This window comes from Bactrocera oleae, chromosome 3, assembly GCF_042242935.1.
Source record: "Bactrocera oleae isolate idBacOlea1 chromosome 3, idBacOlea1, whole genome shotgun sequence".
Taxonomy (NCBI): Eukaryota; Metazoa; Arthropoda; class Insecta; order Diptera; family Tephritidae; genus Bactrocera; species Bactrocera oleae.
Window position 1 is genome coordinate 6530615 of NC_091537.1, and position 20889 is coordinate 6551503.

Sequence of the window (20889 nt, forward strand, 5' to 3'; positions counted from 1 at the left end):
TTTTATTCCTAATTATGTTACTGCGGCTTTGTGAATTTTATGTGCGGCACTTAATGACGCGTTTTGTCGATTTAACTGCTTAAGCGCGAAACAAAATCGTCTATGCACAAATTTGTAGATATTCGAAATCGAATCATTGCTGTTGTTGTCCTTTTTTACTTTTTGGAATGCAATTAATATTTAACACTTTTGCCCACACCCTGAACATAATGAAATGAATGGAAAGAAAAACAAAAAAACATAAAAGGATCAGAGCGAATGAAATGTTTGAGTACATAAATATGATAAAATGAAAGAAATAATAAATTAAAATAAAAAAGTATATTCGTAAATATGAATATAGGATTGTATGTATGTATATATACGTAAGCGTGTACGTATAGATTTATACGGAGTTGAAGTTTAAAAAATTTAAAAAGCTAACTGCCTTTGCTTCGTCTCTTTGTTGCTCGTTGCTCGCTATATTTGAGCTCTACTCTCATCTCAAAATATTTGAAATGGCAGCTTCCCAAAAAAAAAACAATATTTTGTGAAAAAAAAATTTTTTTTGTGAAAAAACCAATATTTGAAAAAAAAAACAATTTTTTTGGTAAAAAAAAAAATTGTGAAAAAAAAACAGTTTTTTGTGAAAAAAAAACAATTTTTTTTGTAAAAAAAACATTTTTGTGTGAAAAAAAACAATTTTTTGTGAAAAAAAAACAATTTTTTGTAAAAAAAACCAATTTTTTTTGAAAAAAAAAATTAAAAAATAGAAAAGAGAGTTTGAAATTCACAAGTGAATATAAACGCTTAAAAAACGGTATAAAGCCGCCTTATTTTAACTTCATTTGTTTCACACCAGTTGTTTGTTCGATTCGCCACTCTTAAATTGGTGAACGAAACATATTATTATAATGAACTGTAAAGCCATAGAAAATCCATAAAATATGTTATAAATCCCCTATAAAGTGACTGGAGTACGTCCACTATTATTTATTTAAAAAAAACTATTTTTTATTAAAAAATTGTACTTTTGTTCACTTAGATTTCAGTGAATTTTGGTTTTTTCGATTTCGGCTCATTTTTGAAGCGCCATTCGCTAGATTGTTGCACAGTTATGACGGCATATTCATAACGCGCGTCGCATGCGTTTTTTAAATGTAAGGTCCTCAGCTATGTTGTCAAGCGACCTCCTTTTGCAAAACAAGCAGGTCCTTTTTTACGACTCTAGTATTGACACGCTTCATACCCAAAATATTAACAAAAATGTGCTGAGTCGATCCATAAGAGATGTTGAGATCCTCTGCTAACTCTCTGTAACCAACACGACTATGTTCTAGTACTGTTGGTTTAATTTTTTCGAAGTTAACGTCATTAGAAGAGTTGCATGGATGACTCGCCAGTTTTCGATGACTCACGTTCTTCACCGAATGCTTTGCACCACTTTGTGTTCGCAATAAATTAGATTCCCAAAAACACTTCTGTAATATGCCGTAGCCGTGATTCCATTGACAAAGCAAAATTTCAAACACAAACTTGTTATTCAATTTTTTTTTTTATGGCAAAAATCGCCAGACAAGCTTTTCGCGTCGTAAACAAATTGCTGCCAAACACACACTAATTGACATATGGTGAACAAACTTCACATGAACATAAAAATATTATACAAAACTGGCAAAAAGTCATATTCGATCGATTTGGTTTGGGCGTGCAGTTTAAATGCACCAGTCCGGGTCAAATTTGATCATAGGGTATGAACGACTCGAAAATAGTTTCAACGACATATTTATTATTTTGGTTTGGGAGAGTATTTTACAGTTCGGTTGCGTTCAAACTCAGGCCGCTGCTTACTTTGTTATGAAAATTATGGAATAACGGCAAAATGCTACGACAATTGCTATAATATTGTATTAATATTGACTATATTTAACTTAAAATTTATAAAATTAATATTACGTTTTTATTTAGCTTAATTTTTTAATTATATTTATCATTTGTGTGCACGCTTCATAAAATGTTGCTCATACGCCCCTTTGACCCCATTGCAATTTTTAGCCTACACCACTCGAATCTTAGAGAACTTTATTACTTTAATTGTTTTACAGTTAAACTTTACAGTGCGTTATTATTGTGGCTTTGTTTTTTTACTGTTATGTTTTCCTGCTATACTAATCTCACTCATACTTGTGTTTATAATATTTGCATGGCTATTTTTTCTTCACAATTTGCAGTTTCTTATCGCTTACAGAATTAGTGCATTAGAAAAGTTTTTCAAGGCCATTGACACTAACTGTAAATATATACATATGTATATGGGTGTATGTAAAATGTATGTATATGGGTGTACGCAAATATAGAAATATGTAAATAATTAGTGCAAATACTTAAAGCGGACAATGGCCTGGCATTGCGGACTTAACCATGCAAGTGAGATAAGCGCGGCAAGAAAGGCATTTAAATAAGTACTTTAAATCGACATACATACACATACGTGTATATACGTCGAGATTAGATTTATACACACTTAAGTACATATATATATATTGTAATATATATTAATATTCTTACGTAAATGCATAAATCTAAGTATAAATATAGGAATTAAATAAAACAAAAGTGCAATACCGATGGCCTTAAACTATTTACAGCATAGAACTACGATGGGAGAGACAAGAGCTAATATAACGGTTTAATTTTTATATTAGAAGTGCTGATCGCAAAGGTTTCCGCTATTTTAGAATAACTTTTCCGCAACTACTGTTACGTCTAAAGGCTGCAGAAATCATCCTGGGCTATGCACTCATGATCAAATTTGACCCGGACAGGTGCTTACAAATTGCGCACGCTAACCGAATCGATACAATTTTTGTTTCATTTACCATTGAATATATAAAAATCGCCAGTTAAACTGTTTGCCTCGTAAATAAACAGCTGCCAAACACACACTAATTGACATAAGAAGCTCAAACTTCACACGAACTTAAAAAAGGCTGTACCAATCTAGAAAACAAAAATTTCGATTCGATTTGCACGCGCAATTTATATGCAGCTGTCCTAGTTAAATTTGATTTGAGTGCATTCCAGAAATGGATATGCGCTGTTCATGCCTCTCCTTGGCTCTCACCAACGATGTCTGAAGTCGACCAGGCTATAAGGAAAATGTGAAAAAATGTCAGCTATTTTAAACGACGTCATCTAACGAAAGGCCAGAAACTAGTTGCCTTGACAGCCAATTCTAACGCTGTTTGGAATGGTAAGGCTAGGTGTCAATGCAGCCGTCGTATGTAGTATTAGTACTGCTTACCGAACCGAAAAGGGTTAGATCACCCAGAGTACAGTCTCTGGCCGAAATAAATCTGGGTAAATTCCGTTAACATAGAACTGGTTGTCTTGCCAATTACCATAATACTCGGATGTAGTCATAATCGCTTGCATAATATTTTTTTTTAAGGGGTATGAAGTGAGACTACGTAGAATTTCTTGGCTGTCATTATTATTTGTATTTAGTGCTGGTTCCGTGAGAGACGAAATTATCTATAACAAAAAAGTTACTGTCACTAGCAGCTTTTGGGACAAAATGCAAGTAGCATATTTTTAGAGAAAAAAGTAATTCTTCGTTCAACATTAGTTTTTTGTTTTTTTGGTTGCCATAAAATATAACTTAAATAGGCAGCATAGCATAAATATATGTATCCGGTTCCGCTTCTGTAGACCATGCTGCTTTATCCAATCTAGAGAAAGTTGAGAGAAAAGTTTATGTTGCTGTTGTTGTAGCGGCAGCAAACATAACTGAAGTAAATTGCAGGAATTCTGCCGACAGTCCTTGGTCGGTTAAAAGTACGGGCCCATTCCGGTAACGCGAAGCCGAATGGCAGTTGTATGCTTTAGTGCTCCGATCTGAACAATTTGGAGATTGTAGATAGATACCTTAGATAATAACCTATGCTGTGGCAGCACCGGTACGCAGATGGATAGAAGCGGTACTGCACACTAGGGTAGCTAAAACCACTGTAGGTGATACCAGAATTCGTCCAGGCACAACAAGAGGTTGTCCACAGGGTGGAGTGCTATCCCCCCTAATTTGGAGCCTAGTTGTGGACGAACTACTTGAGCTGCTAAATAACAATGGAATCCGTTGTCAGGGATATGCGGATGTTAGCTAGGATATCGTATAAAGGGTCTTGGGTCTGGCAAAGGGGTGGTATAGTGGGGTTGGCTTAGACATCAACCCCTCTAAAACTACAATCATACCGCTTACCAGACGCAAGTCATCGCCAGGCCTCAGAAATCTATCCCTTGGCGGCAGAGAGTCGGAGATGGCTAACACGGTCAAATATCTAGTCCTCACACTGGATTCCACTCTACGGTGGAGGCAGCATGTGGACCTGACCTTAGTCAAGGTTGCGTAAGAACACAAGGATTATCAGTTCAATGTGCACTATGATCGTGAGACCGATTATCACATATGTGGCGGTGGCTTGGGTTTCTAAAGCTTGTTGTTGTTGTTGTAGCGGCAGAATTCTGCCGAGTTGACAGTCCTTGGCCGGAATAAACCCGGGTCCGTTCCGGTTACGTAGACCCGACTGTCGTGGGAACGGGGTTTCTAAAGCATCGCAGACTGCGGTAGCACTTCAATTATCGAAGACTTCAATTATAATGCAAGAACTCACACCGCTACAATCGGTAGTAATCGAACAGACAGTCAAACAGACTCTGATTCAGTCTGCAGACGCAGAATTAAGGCTCTTTGCACCATGTTTCCAAATAGGTATGCCATCGTTTCATTAGCACCTAGCAGTATATTGGAGTGCAACAATGTGCTGGGGCTAAGTGAGTCGTGGAGACTTAGGGGAAGGCACAATAAACCCTAAGTCGCGGTGCATACCTAATTTCCCTTCCATTCTATATTCTAACCTATGCCAAATTTCGTGAGAATATCTTGTCAAATAAAAAAGTTTTCCAAGAAGATAATACAATATTTAAAAGTTCAGTTTGTATGACAACTATATGCTATGGTGTTCCGATATAGCCGGTTCCCTCAAATGAGCAGCTCCTTGGAGAAAAGGACGTGTGCAAAATTTCAGAGCAGACGATATGTTTGAATCGACTCAGCTCGTCTCAGTGATCATTTATATAATTACTTTATCGGAAATGCTGGGTATTACAAACTTTGTGACAAACTTAATATACCCCGCTCAGTGTTGATACATTGTACATTGTTCAACGTCTCTCATTTAAGCATTCGAGCCTAATCAAGCGTGATTTGTTTAAATTGACAATAGCGTAAACGGCATCGATTTACACTAGCGTTTAGCCAAGCAGCCGGAATGCTGAATCCTCAATATTTATTTGCAAATACTGATCACTTTTGAATGTTTAATGAGCGTACGCCAATAAAATGAGCGCTTGGGTTAAATATCCCTACACAAATAACTAAGTATGTATGTACATATACATATACTTGTACGTTATGTACAAATATAAATATATGTGTTAATAAATATCCATAAACGAATATTGCTATTAACATTATAATATATGTATATGCATACTGTGGAATATATATTATAATAACATATAATAAATTTTATATTGAAAATGCAATGATATGAAAAAAAAACTGTATTCTTAACTATTTACTACTCAAAATTATTTTTTAAGAGAATACTTCAATACACAAAAATGTATGATAGAGCCTACGTGAATTTCGAATAGCAATGTCGCTGCAAACAAAAACACAAATTACCTTACTCCTAAATCCACGTTAGTGTTTATGTAGTATGTGTTTTTTGATTGTTGTTACAGCAAAAGAAAATGTGTGATTTTTGGTTTTTGATTGTTGTTTCACAAAAATGGAGTGTGTGGAATTATTGCTATATCCAAAAACTTGTAACACTACTGCCGACTATTTTCCGAGAAATTTCTCGGTAAGCTAACTTGCTTAGCAACACGAACAGCTGCATTTCAAAAATTAAAAATAAAGAATAGGAAATAATTTAGCTTATGCGTTTAAGAAATATCTGCAAATATCACCTCTTTGACAGCTTCATTTTCGCTGTTTCCTCATTTCAATAAAGCGCCAAATATTTACATTCCATTAATCCTTGCGGAATGTGCACATTTTTAGTATTTATTTTAGTATATTTATTAATTTAAAGATATTAAGTCTTGGTCAACAAATTAGAATTTGCTTAGCAGTGCTTAATACGCTGCCGAATTAAAATAACATTTCTTTCGCCAATCGTTTAGTTTACAACATACTCGTACATCGCGTTATATTATTACAGTAAGTAAATGAAAATGTGTAAGTGAAATCAAAACGTTCAAATTGAATGCTTCAAAAACATGTTAAGTCCAAAAAGTGCACACATACAATGTTACAGAAAAAATAAATATATTAAAATTATTAGAAAAACTAAATGAACGTAGCACACTACGTACATACGTATGTAATACACATTACATTTACGTGCTTATTATCAATTATACGTTTATCATTTGGTTAGGTTTTTCTTCATGTTCGTTTTCAACGTACTGCATACTGCATGCACAAAATTTCGTATTCACACCAAAAATTTGACTTTACAGCTGTCACAATATTTTCCACTACATCTACACATACATATAGCTGCGCTTTACGTTTTACGTCACTGCGCTTTATCCCGTTTGACATTGTACACTATCTAAATGTGGTGTACCATCGTCATCGTCATCATCTATGCCGCCATAAGCACCAGCCTGACTACCTTCGCCATAGGGTGTCACTTCCATCAGCACAACTTCTTCAGCATCCTCTGGCATTATGAAGGGTGGGCGTGGCGGTAACAGCGTCTCCAGCAATTGCATTTGTTCTAGAGTCGCAAAATTATCATCAGGATAGTCAATGTTGAATTCCACAAATAAATCGCCACGTTCAAAGGGATTATTTCGCAAAGGCATACCCTCACCAGTGACTACCCTTAGTTCGCCATGCTTAATAACATCGCCAGCTTTATTTGTGATATATATTGTGCGTCCATCGAGATGTTGGAAGCAATGCATAAATCCACATAATGCTTGTGTAACATTTATATGTATATCACGGAGGAATAAATCGTTTTGTCGTCGTATGAAAACTGGATGTTCGACTTCCACTAAAACTACTATAAGATCGCCACGCTCGCCTACCAAAGGCTGATTGCCCACTGATGCGAATCGTACATCCATATTTGATGCACCTTTCTCAATAGGCACTTCTTGCTTTACCTCCTCCTTCACCAAGCCACTGCCGCTACAAGTTGTACAGCGGCATTCTTCGGGTATGGTTGTGCCACGTCCATAACAGGACGGACAGGTCTATTTGCATATAAAATAGAAATGATTTACCACAAAAATAATTTATTTCATTTATATTTACTTACGGATTCAAATGCGTTCACAAAGGCACCCATAAATGAGTAGTTTGCAGTACGACCAGTGCCGTTGCAGGCTTTACATTGCTCCATATTCGTTTTCGGTCCACCTTCACCTTCGCATGCCGCACAATAGGAAGTACGTGTATATTCAATAGATTTTGAGACATTGCCGTTGAACAATTCTTCAAGCGTCACTTCTAGTTTTTCAATGATTTTTGCTGCTGCACGCGCCCGACTATTGGCACAACCGCCACCACTACTATGCCTATGACCACCACTAAATGGAAACCAATGGGAAAAGAATTCTGACGCATCGCCGAAACCATCACTGCCTTGTAGTCCTTTCAGTCCATAGCGATCATATATAAAACGTTTATCTGGATCAGAAAGTATCTCATATGCAAATGATATTTCTTTAAATTTATCACCAGCTTCTGGATTCTTGTCCGGATGAAATTCTTTTGCCAATTTTCGATAATTCTGAAAGTATTTATTAATATTGTTGATTAGTTACAATATTTCAACAGAATAACAATAAAAAAAATTGGCATATACAATCAATGTAAACAAAGGCAACCTCTAGCGATCAGCTGTTTTGTGGAACTTATTCACCCCAAATCGCAAATAATTACAATCGGCAAACGACCATACGTTATGAAAGGTTTCCCCCCTTGTGACGCCCACGAATGTAGTAAAGCAACATTAAACTTCCATAAGCTAAATGAAATTCTGCATAGTTCCTAACGGGATATTGGAAAATTCCGATTTTTGCTTACTCCATCTAATGGCTGTAAACTGTTGCATCCAATTATATTGTCGTATGTACTGCGGCAAGCACCCGCGGCTTTTTAGCCAATTTGATTCATTGGCTAAACTTCGTTCCGAGCATACAACGAATCCTGCAATTGCTTACCTTTTTGATTTCAGCATCTGTTGAATTTTTATTCACTCCAAGAATTTCGTACAGCTCTACATTCTCCATGATTGTAACTTTCTAAATTTTTTGCAAAAAAAAATCAATTTTCCTCAATATTTTCCGTCGACACAAACAAAATAACAGTTGAGAAAATTTTGCATTGAGAAAGCTTTCTATCTTCTTCCTACGTTCGTTGACGACGGCGACGGCGATGATGAGCAAATTGACAATTCGCTTTTATTGCTGTGTTGTCAACTTTTCAAAAATCTTTTAAGGATTTTAATGTTAATATCCAATTTGAAACTAAGACTAAAAAAACATTATTTTTTTAGAAATAATCCAACGTATTAACCATGTTGTTTTAAGAATTATATGTTTGCAAGATTTTTCAATCATTAAGCAAAGAAATATATAAATGGTATATATTTCTAATTATATTAGAAATTATAAATAACGGTTTATCGGTCCCAGTAGTGGTCCACTACGTCATACAATCTACTATTTCCAATTAGCATATATAAACAATGAATTTTTCCCAATAAAAAATTGCGCCTTTATATTATTTAATCAAAAGACTATTGGCAACCCTCACCTTGCACCTGAGCGAAAATTTTCCACTCAGTGTTGCATTGTAGCTAAATAGACCCTGATTGGAAAATATAACAACTTCTACCTTTTTTTTCTAATGTTGTTTATAAAACATTACTTCCTATTCAATATTTGATGTGATTTTATCTTATTGGAAATTATAAATGAATTACAATTGTTTAGATACTTACTTTGGAATCTGAAAACCCGCGAAATACGACTACACTTTAACGAGAGTTAGAGAAAGTACTAGAATTGCACACAGCAACCCGTTGAGACGACGGCCATTTTTGTTCACGTCATTGACGAGCCACCAAAAAATATTTTCGTCTGTGTTTGGGCGAGGATCATTTGCTACAATTGCCGTGTTAAATATTCGCAAAAATTAAAAAAAAATTACGAAAATTAGTATCGGAATTTCTATTTAACATATCAATAAATAATATTATTAAAAAAATTGAAAAAAATGTTAAATGAAAAACGCGGTTTTTCTTAGCGAAAAGTGTGAAAAAACGGCGGAGAAAAATTTTACATCAGCAAAAGAGACGAAAGGAAAATTTTGTGTGTACCAACGAAGCAGCAACGAAAACGTAACATACGAGAACGGATAAACAAGGCGAAAAGTGAGTGCGAGAGAGTACGCCTTAGTTGTTGGGCTCCAAACTGAGGTGGGAAAGAGAGAGTTTTGTATTTGCATTTATACAACATTATAAGGAAAGGGCTTTCGCATTATTATCATAGGAGGTGGACTCTATAAACCAAGTGGATATGATGGAAAGTTTCGAAGAAACCCGTATAGGCACTTCACATTCTGATAAGCGTGATTTGCAAGATGTGAAAATACATGAAACATGTTTGTCAGCCAATTGTACAACACTCATGGCCAGTAAACAGAGTTTTGATTTTGGCGCCGAAATAGTTGATACACAAACAGTAGTAGCAGAGCGCGAAAGCAATATAAAAACAAACTGCGAAAGTATAGCAACAACTGCAACAGTGGCGGTAGCAGCATCTTCCTCGTCTGATGAAATTCCAGCGACAAATATTGAAACACCATTGAATGTTGTCGAATTGCCAACAAAAGACAATTCCATAAATGAAGAAGACGATGAAGAAGATGATGGTGAAGATGACGGCGCTGACAGTTATCAAACAGATGATGATTTGGTGGAGGAAGGAAATGAGGAGTCCCAAGAGTTCAGTGGTAATACAAATAATGATGTTTCGCAGGACAGTGACGACTCCACATCTGATTCGGATTTTTCTGATTTAAGTGGTTTATCGGATATGTCTGGCCGTGAATGGAAACCAATTAGCGCACGCCCTATTAATTGGGTACAAAAGCAAATTCACGCTGGTGCCAATCCACGCGATTTGCTTTCACAAATGTTGCCTTCCAATGTACATCCAATAGCGCCCGGTGTGAATGACATGATGCTGTGGCGTATACTGGCTAGCATGTTATCCGAACCGCCGCGACGCCAAAAACTTCGTTATATCAACACATTTGAAGATGTCATACAGTTGATACAACAATCGACAAATATAATTGTGTTGACTGGTGCCGGTGTATCTGTATCTTGTGGCATACCAGACTTTCGTTCTAGTGATGGTATCTACAGTCGTTTGGCAAAAGATTTTCCCAATTTGCCTGATCCACAAGCTATGTTTGACATCAACTACTTTTCAAGTGATCCACGTCCATTCTTCAAGTTTGCACGCGAAATATATCCGGGACAATTTAAACCATCCCCTTGTCATCGCTTCATCAAACTACTCGAAGAGAAACAGAAACTTTTACGGAATTATACACAAAACATCGATACGTTGGAACAAGTGGCTGGCATTAAAAATGTAATTGAGTGCCATGGGTCATTCTCGACCGCTTCTTGCACCAAATGCAAAGTTAAGTGCACAGCAGACGCAATTCGTGAAGATATTTTCTCACAGCGCATACCGGTGTGTAGACGTTGCCAGCCGAATGTGCAGCAGAGTGTGAATGCTTCGGATGCTGTATCTGACGCTGACTTAAGACAGCTTGTGGAGAATGGTATAATGAAGCCAGACATTGTTTTCTTTGGCGAAGGTAAGTGCATTGCTGAAATATCGTAGAAAATTCCGTTTGTTTTTAAAAAGTATTATTGTTTATAGAATATTATTTTATGACTTTTATATATGACATTTGCACTAAATATTGCCTTTTATAATCTGATTACATTTAAAATATTCAAATCATGTTGCACAGGTCTTCCTGAGGAGTTTCACACTGTCATGGCAAGTGACAAAGATAAATGTGACCTGTTAATTGTTATAGGTTCTTCGCTCAAAGTGCGACCGGTAGCATTGATCCCCAGCTCAATACCAGCTAGTGTTCCCCAAATACTTATCAATCGGGAGCAATTACATCATCTTGAATTTGATGTGGAACTATTGGGAGATTCCGATGTTATTATCAATCAACTTTGTCATCGTTTAGGAGACGATTGGAAAGAAATCTGCTATGACAATGTTGTATTAAAAGAATCGAAAGAACTTTTATCATTGGAGGAGGAAGACACCAACGACGAAAGTGAAGAGTACGCCCAACAGATGCTAGATACGGACACACAATCAGTCAAATCCAGCGCATCCACAGATATAGCGCTACGATCAGCGGGTGCCTATTCAGATAGCGGATTCGAATCCTCGACATCGTCTGGCATGGTGCTAGCTAAACCCGTTGCTACAGTGGCAAATAGTGAGGCTAACGAAGCGATTGAGAAAATCAAGAGTACCATATTAGAACTTAATCATCCGTTAACGAAAACACACGAAACGAACGATTTAGTAACAGTAAATTACTTAGAAGATCCCCAAGATGCAGAGGATTTCGAAAATCGTTCATTTCAGCCATTCAATGCGCGCGTGAGTGAGCCCCAACATCACACCGCCTACGGTATGCACGCGCGCCACTTATCTGTAGACTCGTCAAAAGACAGTGGTATTTTGGGCGATTCATCGAACTCCGCGCTTATTTCGAACAATATTATTGGCACACTGCCGCCACCAATTACAAATTTCGGCGATAGTGGTGGCACAACTACCTTGGAAAACTTGAACACCGCCACAACAACCTGCGCAGACAACACACTAACAACGCCAACAACAACAACAACAACAGATACAACGGTAGAGACGACACAAGAAACGTCAAGTGAATTAGTCGAAAATAAAACGGCAAATGTCGCTTTACGGCGCAGTGTCAAAAAATACCGTACTGCAGCGGAACGTTTACTTGAAGGCACCTACTATGCACATGATACCGTTTCAGCCTACGTATTCCCTGGTGCACAAGTATCGTGGTGGTCTGATATGGCGGACGAAGATGAGGACAATGACATTATCGGTAATGTTTACGATAATGAGGATGAGGATGACATTGACGCAAATGATGGACCACTATCGCCCCTCTTACCGCCATCAGTCGAAGCAGTGGTTGTTAGTGAAATAACAACAACAAGTGCATTCGCAATTTGCGCCAAACAAACGCTACCGGTGGTATACAACAAGGTCAGCCATGAAATGAACAGCAATGCGACAGAAGTACAAATGGTTGGCCAAGCAGCTGCGAGTATCGCAAATAATACAACAGCTACGACAACAACAACAACAACATACGCCTGCAGCACAACAGAAAACAACACATACAAATGCGAAGCGTTGACAGTGCCAACAACGTCTGCTGCATCACCACAAAAGAGAGCTTGTGTATGCCCGCCAACGCTTAGCAATAACAGTTATGCAAATGCCGTTACAAACGAAAGTAGTCGAAGCAATGGTAGTAGTATTTGCAATAGCAGTAATAGTGATAATGAGAAATGTGTGTTCAGTCCGCCTCCCATTAAACGTAAACGCTCAACAGAAGATAACAAGAGCTTTGTGGATGTTGTTGAGCCAACTACGGATTTGGCTAAAAATCTCACAACGGCAAGTAGCGTTGGTGCAGTGGAAAGCAGTGTGGCAGTTGCAATGAAACAGCTGAGTACAAGCACAGACAAGACGCCGTCGCCATTATTAGCAACAACATTGCAGAATTAAGTGTATGTATTTATTTTGGTATGACTAACAACAGGATCTTACACCGATCGCTTTGGCTTATTCTTGCGCAACTTTAATTGAATAAGCTAAGAACGGGAAAGCAGCAACAACAATAACAAACAAATGTTTGCATAAATTAAACTAATTTATTATTATTTTTTTTTTTGCTATATTTTAATAGAATTGTAACTGTACATAACTATATGCATTTGACACTTATCCGATTAAACAAAAAAGTTTTACGTAAAGTGAATATTACTATTGGATTTTGTTTTGCGCTGAAGTTCCACAGCTGATGAGGACCTGTTTGGTATACGTAATTTAGCTGTATACAAATATTTTGAACTATTACAACCGACCTAACTTTTAAGCAATAAAGGGTCTTGCATAAATATATATGCCACGATTACTTTGTTCGCGTATAACCATAGTTTAACAAGTAAAATTCTGTTTGGACAGATTTAATATGTGACTGTAATATTTTTTTTTCTTTTGTTTTTATAAATATTGCAATTTTTCATTTCATGTTTATATTTCATTCATAACTTATACAAAAAAAAAATCTTATTGACTTGAATGCTATATAAAATTATTTAATAGCATTCTTACTGTGTAATATTGAATTAAAAATGTCTACATTACTTTGCATAACTGTTTGAATTGCTTTTGCTCAGCATTGTAATGATTTCCAAAAAAAAATATATATATGTATGGATGCTCTTTTCGGATTTTTTTTACTACAGAAAATTCGGAAATCAATTTTTTTTATACAATTTTTGTTATTTGTTTTATTTATTAAATATAGTAAAATTTTTTTATAGCTAATAATTCTTGAAATATATACACGTGTATTTTTCAAATTTAAAATTTTGCTTTTTCATTATGATTTTTGGTTATTTTTTAATTAAAAAATTTTTTAATTGCTTTCTACTTTGTTTTTAGTTTACGTTTATGAAATTTTCAACGTGAACAGCCTTTTTAAACACGGCACTTGAACTAAATTGAAATAAGACAAATTCATATTTTAATTGGCACACGATAAGGCTTTGTTTTATATTTTTAATATTTGAATAACTATTTATGTTTCTTAGTTCTGAAAAAAAAAATTATTTCAACATTTCAAAGCCAATCAACTAATTTAATTCTAATATTCACATTTCTTGATTTTGTAATTTTGTTTATATTTATTATTTTTATTTTACTTATATTACTAATATTTTGTTATTCTGTAACTTTTTATTGAATTCGTAAATTTTGTCCTATATATATTTTTTTTATGATCACCAACATTATCTATAGTTCAAGTACCCGTGCTTTGAGTCGAAATTTTTTTTACTTTATTTTATTTATTTATTTTTTAATTTTTTTTTAATATATTTTTTTTTTTGGCTTTTAGTTTTTTTTTATTTAGATATTCTGTCAGCGTATCTTCCCAACTCTTGTCGTATTCATCTCAAAATTCAATTATGTCCAAAGCATTATCAAATTTTTACAATTTTTTGTGCAATTGGTGTGTGGATCACACAATTTGTATTTGGTCTTTGACTTGCATTAAAAAAATAAATAAATTTAACGAAACTATATCGTGCATTTTCGTAGAGCGAAAACAGGCTATTTAAAATTAGTATAAAAATTTATTACTTGGAAGTGGCTTAACATGTATTTTTAACATTACATACATATATTTACTCCAAAATATTTAAACTTTTCTAAAGCGTTGGCATATATTATATAATATTTAATTTTAATTATATACATATATACATACATAGCATAAACAAAATACTAATACAATATTTTAACGGTTTACAGCAGTCTTCTCTCCAACTACTTTACTTAACCTGCTTTCATTTCAATATTATGACGATTTTGTGTCGAAATAAACACTAATCAGATCCTAAATACACGTGTACATATAAAACGCACTTGAAGCAAAATCAATATTTTTGATGATTATGTAATATTTAAAGTATGTAGATATATAGAAAATAGAAATTTGTAAAGACACCGGCTTAAATGTATACATTTGTATATTTAAACTTATAGAGTGCTGAAAACAAGTATATTCTATGAATAAAAAATTAACTAGAAGTAACAAGAAGCACAAATTTGTTTTCTTACAACCCTGTACGCAAAAAATAATAATATTAAAGAAATGTAAATAAATACATAAAAATTTAAAAACATATATTTTTTAGGTTAACTTGTTCCGTATAAATATTTATTATTAAAATAAGTTCAATATCCGCATATATTTGGCGATAGGCAGACACGATGTGTTTGTAGGAGACTATTATAAAAGCATGAATTGCGTTAAAAACTTTATTTGTTATTAAAAAAAAAAAAACATGAATATACAATTTAAAAAACGAAAACACAAATTTATAAAAATTTTCAAATAAAATATTCCATTTCAAATGCAATTACCTTAAAGCGAAAGCATAACGCCACGCAAATGTGCGCATGTGGCATTTCTTTTCATTTAATATGGTCACCAATATTATAAACATTATTGTAAACGCATGCAACTAATGATTTGCGTAAATAATAACATATATATAATTTAACTTTGCTCTTTCTTTACAATTTGTAAAAAATAATTTTAAAAAATATATATAATTATATTTAAAAAAAACTATATATAAGAGCGAAATTTTACACTAAAAACTTTTAAATCAAACAAAACAAAATTATAATAGAAACTAAATAAAGCAAGTCAAGAGAGTATAAAGCAAAAGCGCATTGCAATGTAGAACTTAGAGCGAAATGAAGTTGATTGTAAGAATATATAATTATTTCTAACAAATAATTCACAGAAGAACTTATAAAAATTGCAAAACAATTCGTGCGGCGGCAAAGTCAAGAGACTTGTGGTCTTAAGTTGTTGCCTGCGGCTGTAGAGAGAATTAGTAGCAAGAAACAATTTATACACATACAAATTTACATACATATATAAAATTAAAGTTTAATGCAAAAAGGCTTCGTTTTTAAAAAATTGTGTAACATTTTTTTTTATTTCACGCAAAAATCCAAAAGTATTAATTAAAAGAGCAACGGAAAAAAGCATTATCATTTAATTGATTTTATGCAGAAAAATTATGTATTTTTAGTTGCATTAAATAAAAATATTTTGTAAATTTTTGAATTTTTTTTTTTACTATTTCTCAAATTTTTATTTTATTTTTTTACTATTTCTCGAATTTTTAATTTTTTTTTACTGTGTCCCAAATTGTTAAATTATTAACGTAAAACAAAAAATATATTGGGTATAAAATTATTAGTTTTAACTATTTCCCAAATTGTTAAATAATGCATTTAAGAAAAGTATATACTTTTAACGTAAAATATCTGAAAAATAATGAAATAAATTAATAAAAAAAATATTTGATATAAAAATTTTTTTGAGCAACTTTTTAATTTTATTCCAAATTGTTAAATTTTTAACATAAAAAATATTCGTTATAAAATTTTGCCTAAAAAAAATATTTTCTCGAAATCTCAAATTTATGACAAAAAAATATTTGTTATAAACTTATTTTTTTACAATTTCGGAAATTGTTAAATTCTTACGCAAACAAAAAAAGTTAATCAAGTATGTGGAATAGCAAATAAATTTACATCTTTTGTAAAAAAATATATATGGCATATTGTCTCTACTCTGTATTCTCTCAATTTTAGTAGAATCACACGCATGCGCAAACTTTAAATTTCGCCCACTTCCGCTCTGACCAACGCTCAAACAACGCTGCAGTGCAAAATTATTGAATGCAAAACAATGAAATACCGCTAAGTAACATGCAAAATGTATATGTTTAAATTTCAACTGAACAATTACAAAAAAATATAGCGCTTAGTACATAATTTAATTAAATAAAAAGAAAGAAACGTATTGAAGCTAAAAAAGAAATTGTGTTTTGCTAGAAAGTACACAAAACTCGTAAGCAGCCTTTATACATACAAACAAACATATGTACGTATGTAAACATGCTTGAATGGCAATTTTTTCTAACACTGCACGCAAACAACTATCCAATCACTCTACTATATGCTAGTAAAAAAAAAATATAATATAAAACAGTTTTCTTCGTTTGTAGCGTTAAGTAATTAGTTATAGAATAGTGCTTACAAAATATATATACATACATACACACACAAATACACAAATGCATATTGAACTATGTAGTTTATCAAACGTTTATTAATATTATTAAATTATAAGTAATAATTGTTTTGTTGTTTTTATACATAAAATAAGCCTACGTGCACATACAAATGTATGTTAATATGTACATAAAACTGTAAGCATATACTCCCCCTACGTTTGTTTGCCACCTAATTTATAACCAAATTTAGTTATATTATTATTTTTTTTTTAATAATTAAACTCCTCAGTTAATAAAATTTGCGTCTGCTTTTACAACAAAAATTGGCTGCATTATATAAAATCCGCTTAAACTCTTGTTGTGGTTACTGTGTTACTGTACTACAAGCTATTTTTGAAAATCTTATATATATTTATATAATTTTCTTTATTTTATCACACATACATGCATTTTTAATTGTTACTGCAAAATGTTTGTAAATTAAATTTTCGTAATAAATTGGTTTACAACCTATTTTGTATAAGTATAAGTGAAATCGTCCTGTTTTATTTGGTGCAACTTTGCCATAGAAATTTTGCATGTGGTGAGATTGAAATTTATGTTTTTAATACTATGTATACCATACATGCATATTGGAATTATTGGAAATTTGTTGTTTTCAGTACTGAGTATATTTAGTGGAACACAACAAAAATTTTAGTGTTATGGTCAGCAGATGGTGTTAATCATTCCCCAAGTTGTCTAAACGATTCAAAAATACAAAAAAAAAAAAAAGTATTCACGAAAGTCGGTGCTACATAACTGAAAGAGACCTGGATTTCTGTTCGGCAAAAGTCTACAAAAAATATTTAGAGTTTTTATAATCGGAACAGGTTATCTTAAATTTGCCACGAAGCTTATAACACCCAGAAAGAAATTGATCGATCAAAATCAAGCGCTTGTATGGCAAAACTTTTTTTAATTGGCAACGCTACAATCTTCGAACATATTTTTCAGAGCAAATCAGTATAGCTTGTAGCTATCATAGAAAGAACTAGCATTTTTCGTTGGATGCAAATCGTTGGACGTTTACGTTTTTAGGTTTAGTTGTACTTGTACATATATTTGCTATAAGAAATGCAGCTGTAAGAGATACCTAGAAGCTACGGGTGATCAAAATATACATAGACTATAACTTGAGTATATACAATAGTAATATGCAAGCGGTTTAAACAATTTTTATCCACTCTTCACAACCTGCACTGTATGCTTATTTACATGAGATGAGAAAAACCTTTTTGGAAAATATAAAACATTTCAGAATTTTTTTTTATAATATAAATTTATTAAAATACGCTTAGTTACATATTTATAACAAGGAATAAAAAATTTAAAAAAAATTAACAGCAACCCTTTGACAGTGGTAAAAACAAAAAAAATAATAAAGTAGTTCTTCGAACAAGCACTTTCAAGTGAATAACAATTTAATACTATTAAACGAAAAACGTATAAAACAACAGCCAATGCTGTTACCGTTCGCGCAGAAATGGAAATATTTTTTGCAATTCCGCCTTCGACTTGCAAGCCTCGACTTGTGGTAAAATCTCCACCACATTCAACAAATAGATTTGCAATTGCTGACGGCGTTCCTCTACAAAGGCCAAGTTCATATTGCCAAAATGCTTTTTCGGTGGAAATTCCACCGAAGACACGGTAGGATGAGTACGTAGTAGTGATTTATGTAGTTTGTGGAAGTCACGATAGCGACGCAATAACGACCAGTGTTCCAGATTTTGACGCATGGTTATGTGTATCTCGTAGGCATAGTAGGATGTGCCATGTTTTGTCTTTTTTAAATCGGCCGTTGGAATGGTTATGAGAAAGTTCGTAGCCAAGGAGGCGGTGGGATCAATGGCTAGCCCATTGAAGTTTTGTGTCAAACGCCTTACCAGCTGACGATTCTCACGCGTCAATTGTGCAACACGCGTCTCTAATAGTGTGCAGCGTTCCTCCATTTCACGTAATCTCTCCTCCATAGCTGCATGATTAACGGTGCAATTGGCAGATGATGACTTGCTATATTGCGATGATGTGTCACTCCGATCTTCATACTCGTGTTCACTCAGTGTGTTGACGAATTGTTTATCACCATTGCCATTATGCTGTATGCTAGCGGTGTTAGCAGTTGTCGTTGAGTGCTGCGTACTTTGTGGAAAAATGTCGGGCAAGGGCTCTTTTAGAAATGCTAATTCTGGTTCTATGGGATCTGGCGGCGTTGTCTTAGTTTCTTGCTGCACTGGCAGTTCTATCATAGCTTGAAATACATCCATACGCTCTTTTCCGGCTGCCACTTTAGTGACTTCTTGAATGACCTTCAATAAATCTTCTGTGGAATTGGCAGTTGAAATGGGCCGTTCCACTGGTTGTGTTCTGCGCTTATTTTTGCCGACGGCAGCAGGTACCGGTGTAGGCGCATAAATTACGGGTTCCTCTTTATTCGGTTGAAGTGGTGTGATGCGCGTTGGTGCATTCAACTCAGCGGAATTAACGGTCAACGCAAAGAGAACATCTTGTAGTGAACCAATAATTTGTGGCAATTCTTTGTTGGCATTGGCGTCTAACAAAAGCGACCATTGCGTATAGTAACGGTGCAAATTGTCTTCTTCTGCCAGCCATGTGAGTAAATATCGCTGCAGTGAGTTTTCGTTCAATGTAGCACGTATAAATGCCTTGCCCAGACCACATTTTGTACAGACATGTTGGAGTTGTGTGTAACGTTCGCGTTCGTGTGGAGTCAAGTGAATTTGACAAAAATCCCAAAATGTAGTGTCACCATTGCTATCATTCATGCCTGAGCTATTGCCTTTATGTAAAAATTATACATTATTACAATTTTTTTTATTTTTTATTATCAATTAAAATACTCCTCTCACCTGTTACAATCTCATGCATATTTTGGAACAAACTGACCGCTGTTAACGCAACCACTGAATGTTTTTGTTTCAAGCCGTATGTAAATGCGTCTTCTAATGCTTCACACAATTCGGCCACATTATCATCTTTTTCCGTGGCCAACTCCTTCTTTCCACTAAATTTCAGTTTACATTTTTCTGCACTCTGCTGAAGACGTTTAAAAATATCCTCTCTACGCTGCCAAAACGTGCTTCCTCCAAAGGAGGCACTTGCCACATTAATCTTTGATGGTGCGTTAGAAGAGCTCTCGCTATGACTCATCGAATCTGGAATATTAAATCACTAACTAAAAGCCTTGGTTGTATCACGCGAATCACTTAATAAGTTGTTGTTGTTGTTAACGCCTGTTTTGCAATAGAATTTCGATTTTGTAATCAACAAATCTTTGCTTGAACTATCACCTTTGTGTTGATGTTTATGTTTATATGCACTATTAAGTACCCGCCAAAAAAATAGAGTGCAGCAAAACGATCTATAAATATTATGCCTTCGTATGAGGTATGTGAAAAATTTGTTGTTCGATGTTGAAATAAGAAGAAAAGATATTTTTGTTTTGTAGGCTAGCGCAAGTTCTCTTTCTGGTAGTTTTCGCCACAATTATTTGACGTATTCAACAGCTGATCGAGCAGAATTCCAGACCACAGGGTGATCAAGGTGACATAATTTTAAATAGATTTCCAAAAGGTAATAAGCCATAGTTTATTTTTTATTTATTATATTTAATTCTCTAAAATTTTGTATTGAACATTTTTAAAATTAATAACAACTCATAAACACGGTTCTCTTTACTGAACAAAAGAAAATATATTTTCTTATTAAAAGTATATTTTACCTTACAAACCCACCCATCTGACTACGTGTTGAAAAAATTGTTGTCTGC

The 20889-nt window shown here is 34.1% G+C and overlaps 3 protein-coding genes across 4 annotated transcripts; 1 reads left to right on the top strand and 2 right to left on the bottom strand.

Annotated features, from left to right (window-relative positions):
• Window positions 1-6065: 6065 nt before the first annotated feature.
• DnaJ-H (DnaJ homolog) lies at window positions 6066-8512 on the bottom strand. Its single transcript, XM_014234992.3, has 3 exons — window positions 8287-8512; window positions 7380-7853; window positions 6066-7314 (listed from the first exon to the last, which is right to left on the bottom strand). Exons 1-3 carry the CDS (start codon window positions 8353-8355, stop codon window positions 6637-6639), a joined length of 1221 nt encoding a protein of 406 aa, XP_014090467.1. The 5' UTR covers window positions 8356-8512; the 3' UTR covers window positions 6066-6636.
• Window positions 8513-9146: 634 nt separating this feature from the next.
• On the top strand, window positions 9147-13207 carry Sirt1 (Sirtuin 1). Of its 2 annotated transcripts, XM_036358738.2 has the most exons (3): window positions 9147-9545; window positions 9619-10963; window positions 11123-13207. In XM_036358738.2, the coding sequence occupies exons 2-3, from the start codon at window positions 9646-9648 to the stop codon at window positions 12952-12954; spliced, it is 3150 nt and encodes a 1049-aa protein (XP_036214631.2). In that variant the 5' UTR covers window positions 9147-9545; window positions 9619-9645; the 3' UTR covers window positions 12955-13207. The 2 variants fall into 2 exon arrangements, with proteins under 2 accessions (XP_036214631.2, XP_069963465.1); XM_070107364.1 differs by having other exon boundaries at window positions 9147-10963.
• A 5214-nt stretch (window positions 13208-18421) lies between these two features.
• On the bottom strand, window positions 18422-20576 carry LOC106617646 (uncharacterized). The gene is made up of 2 exons (XM_014234990.3): window positions 19970-20576; window positions 18422-19899 (listed from the first exon to the last, which is right to left on the bottom strand). The coding sequence occupies exons 1-2, from the start codon at window positions 20268-20270 to the stop codon at window positions 18566-18568; spliced, it is 1635 nt and encodes a 544-aa protein (XP_014090465.2). The 5' UTR covers window positions 20271-20576; the 3' UTR covers window positions 18422-18565.
• Window positions 20577-20889: the final 313 nt, after the last annotated feature.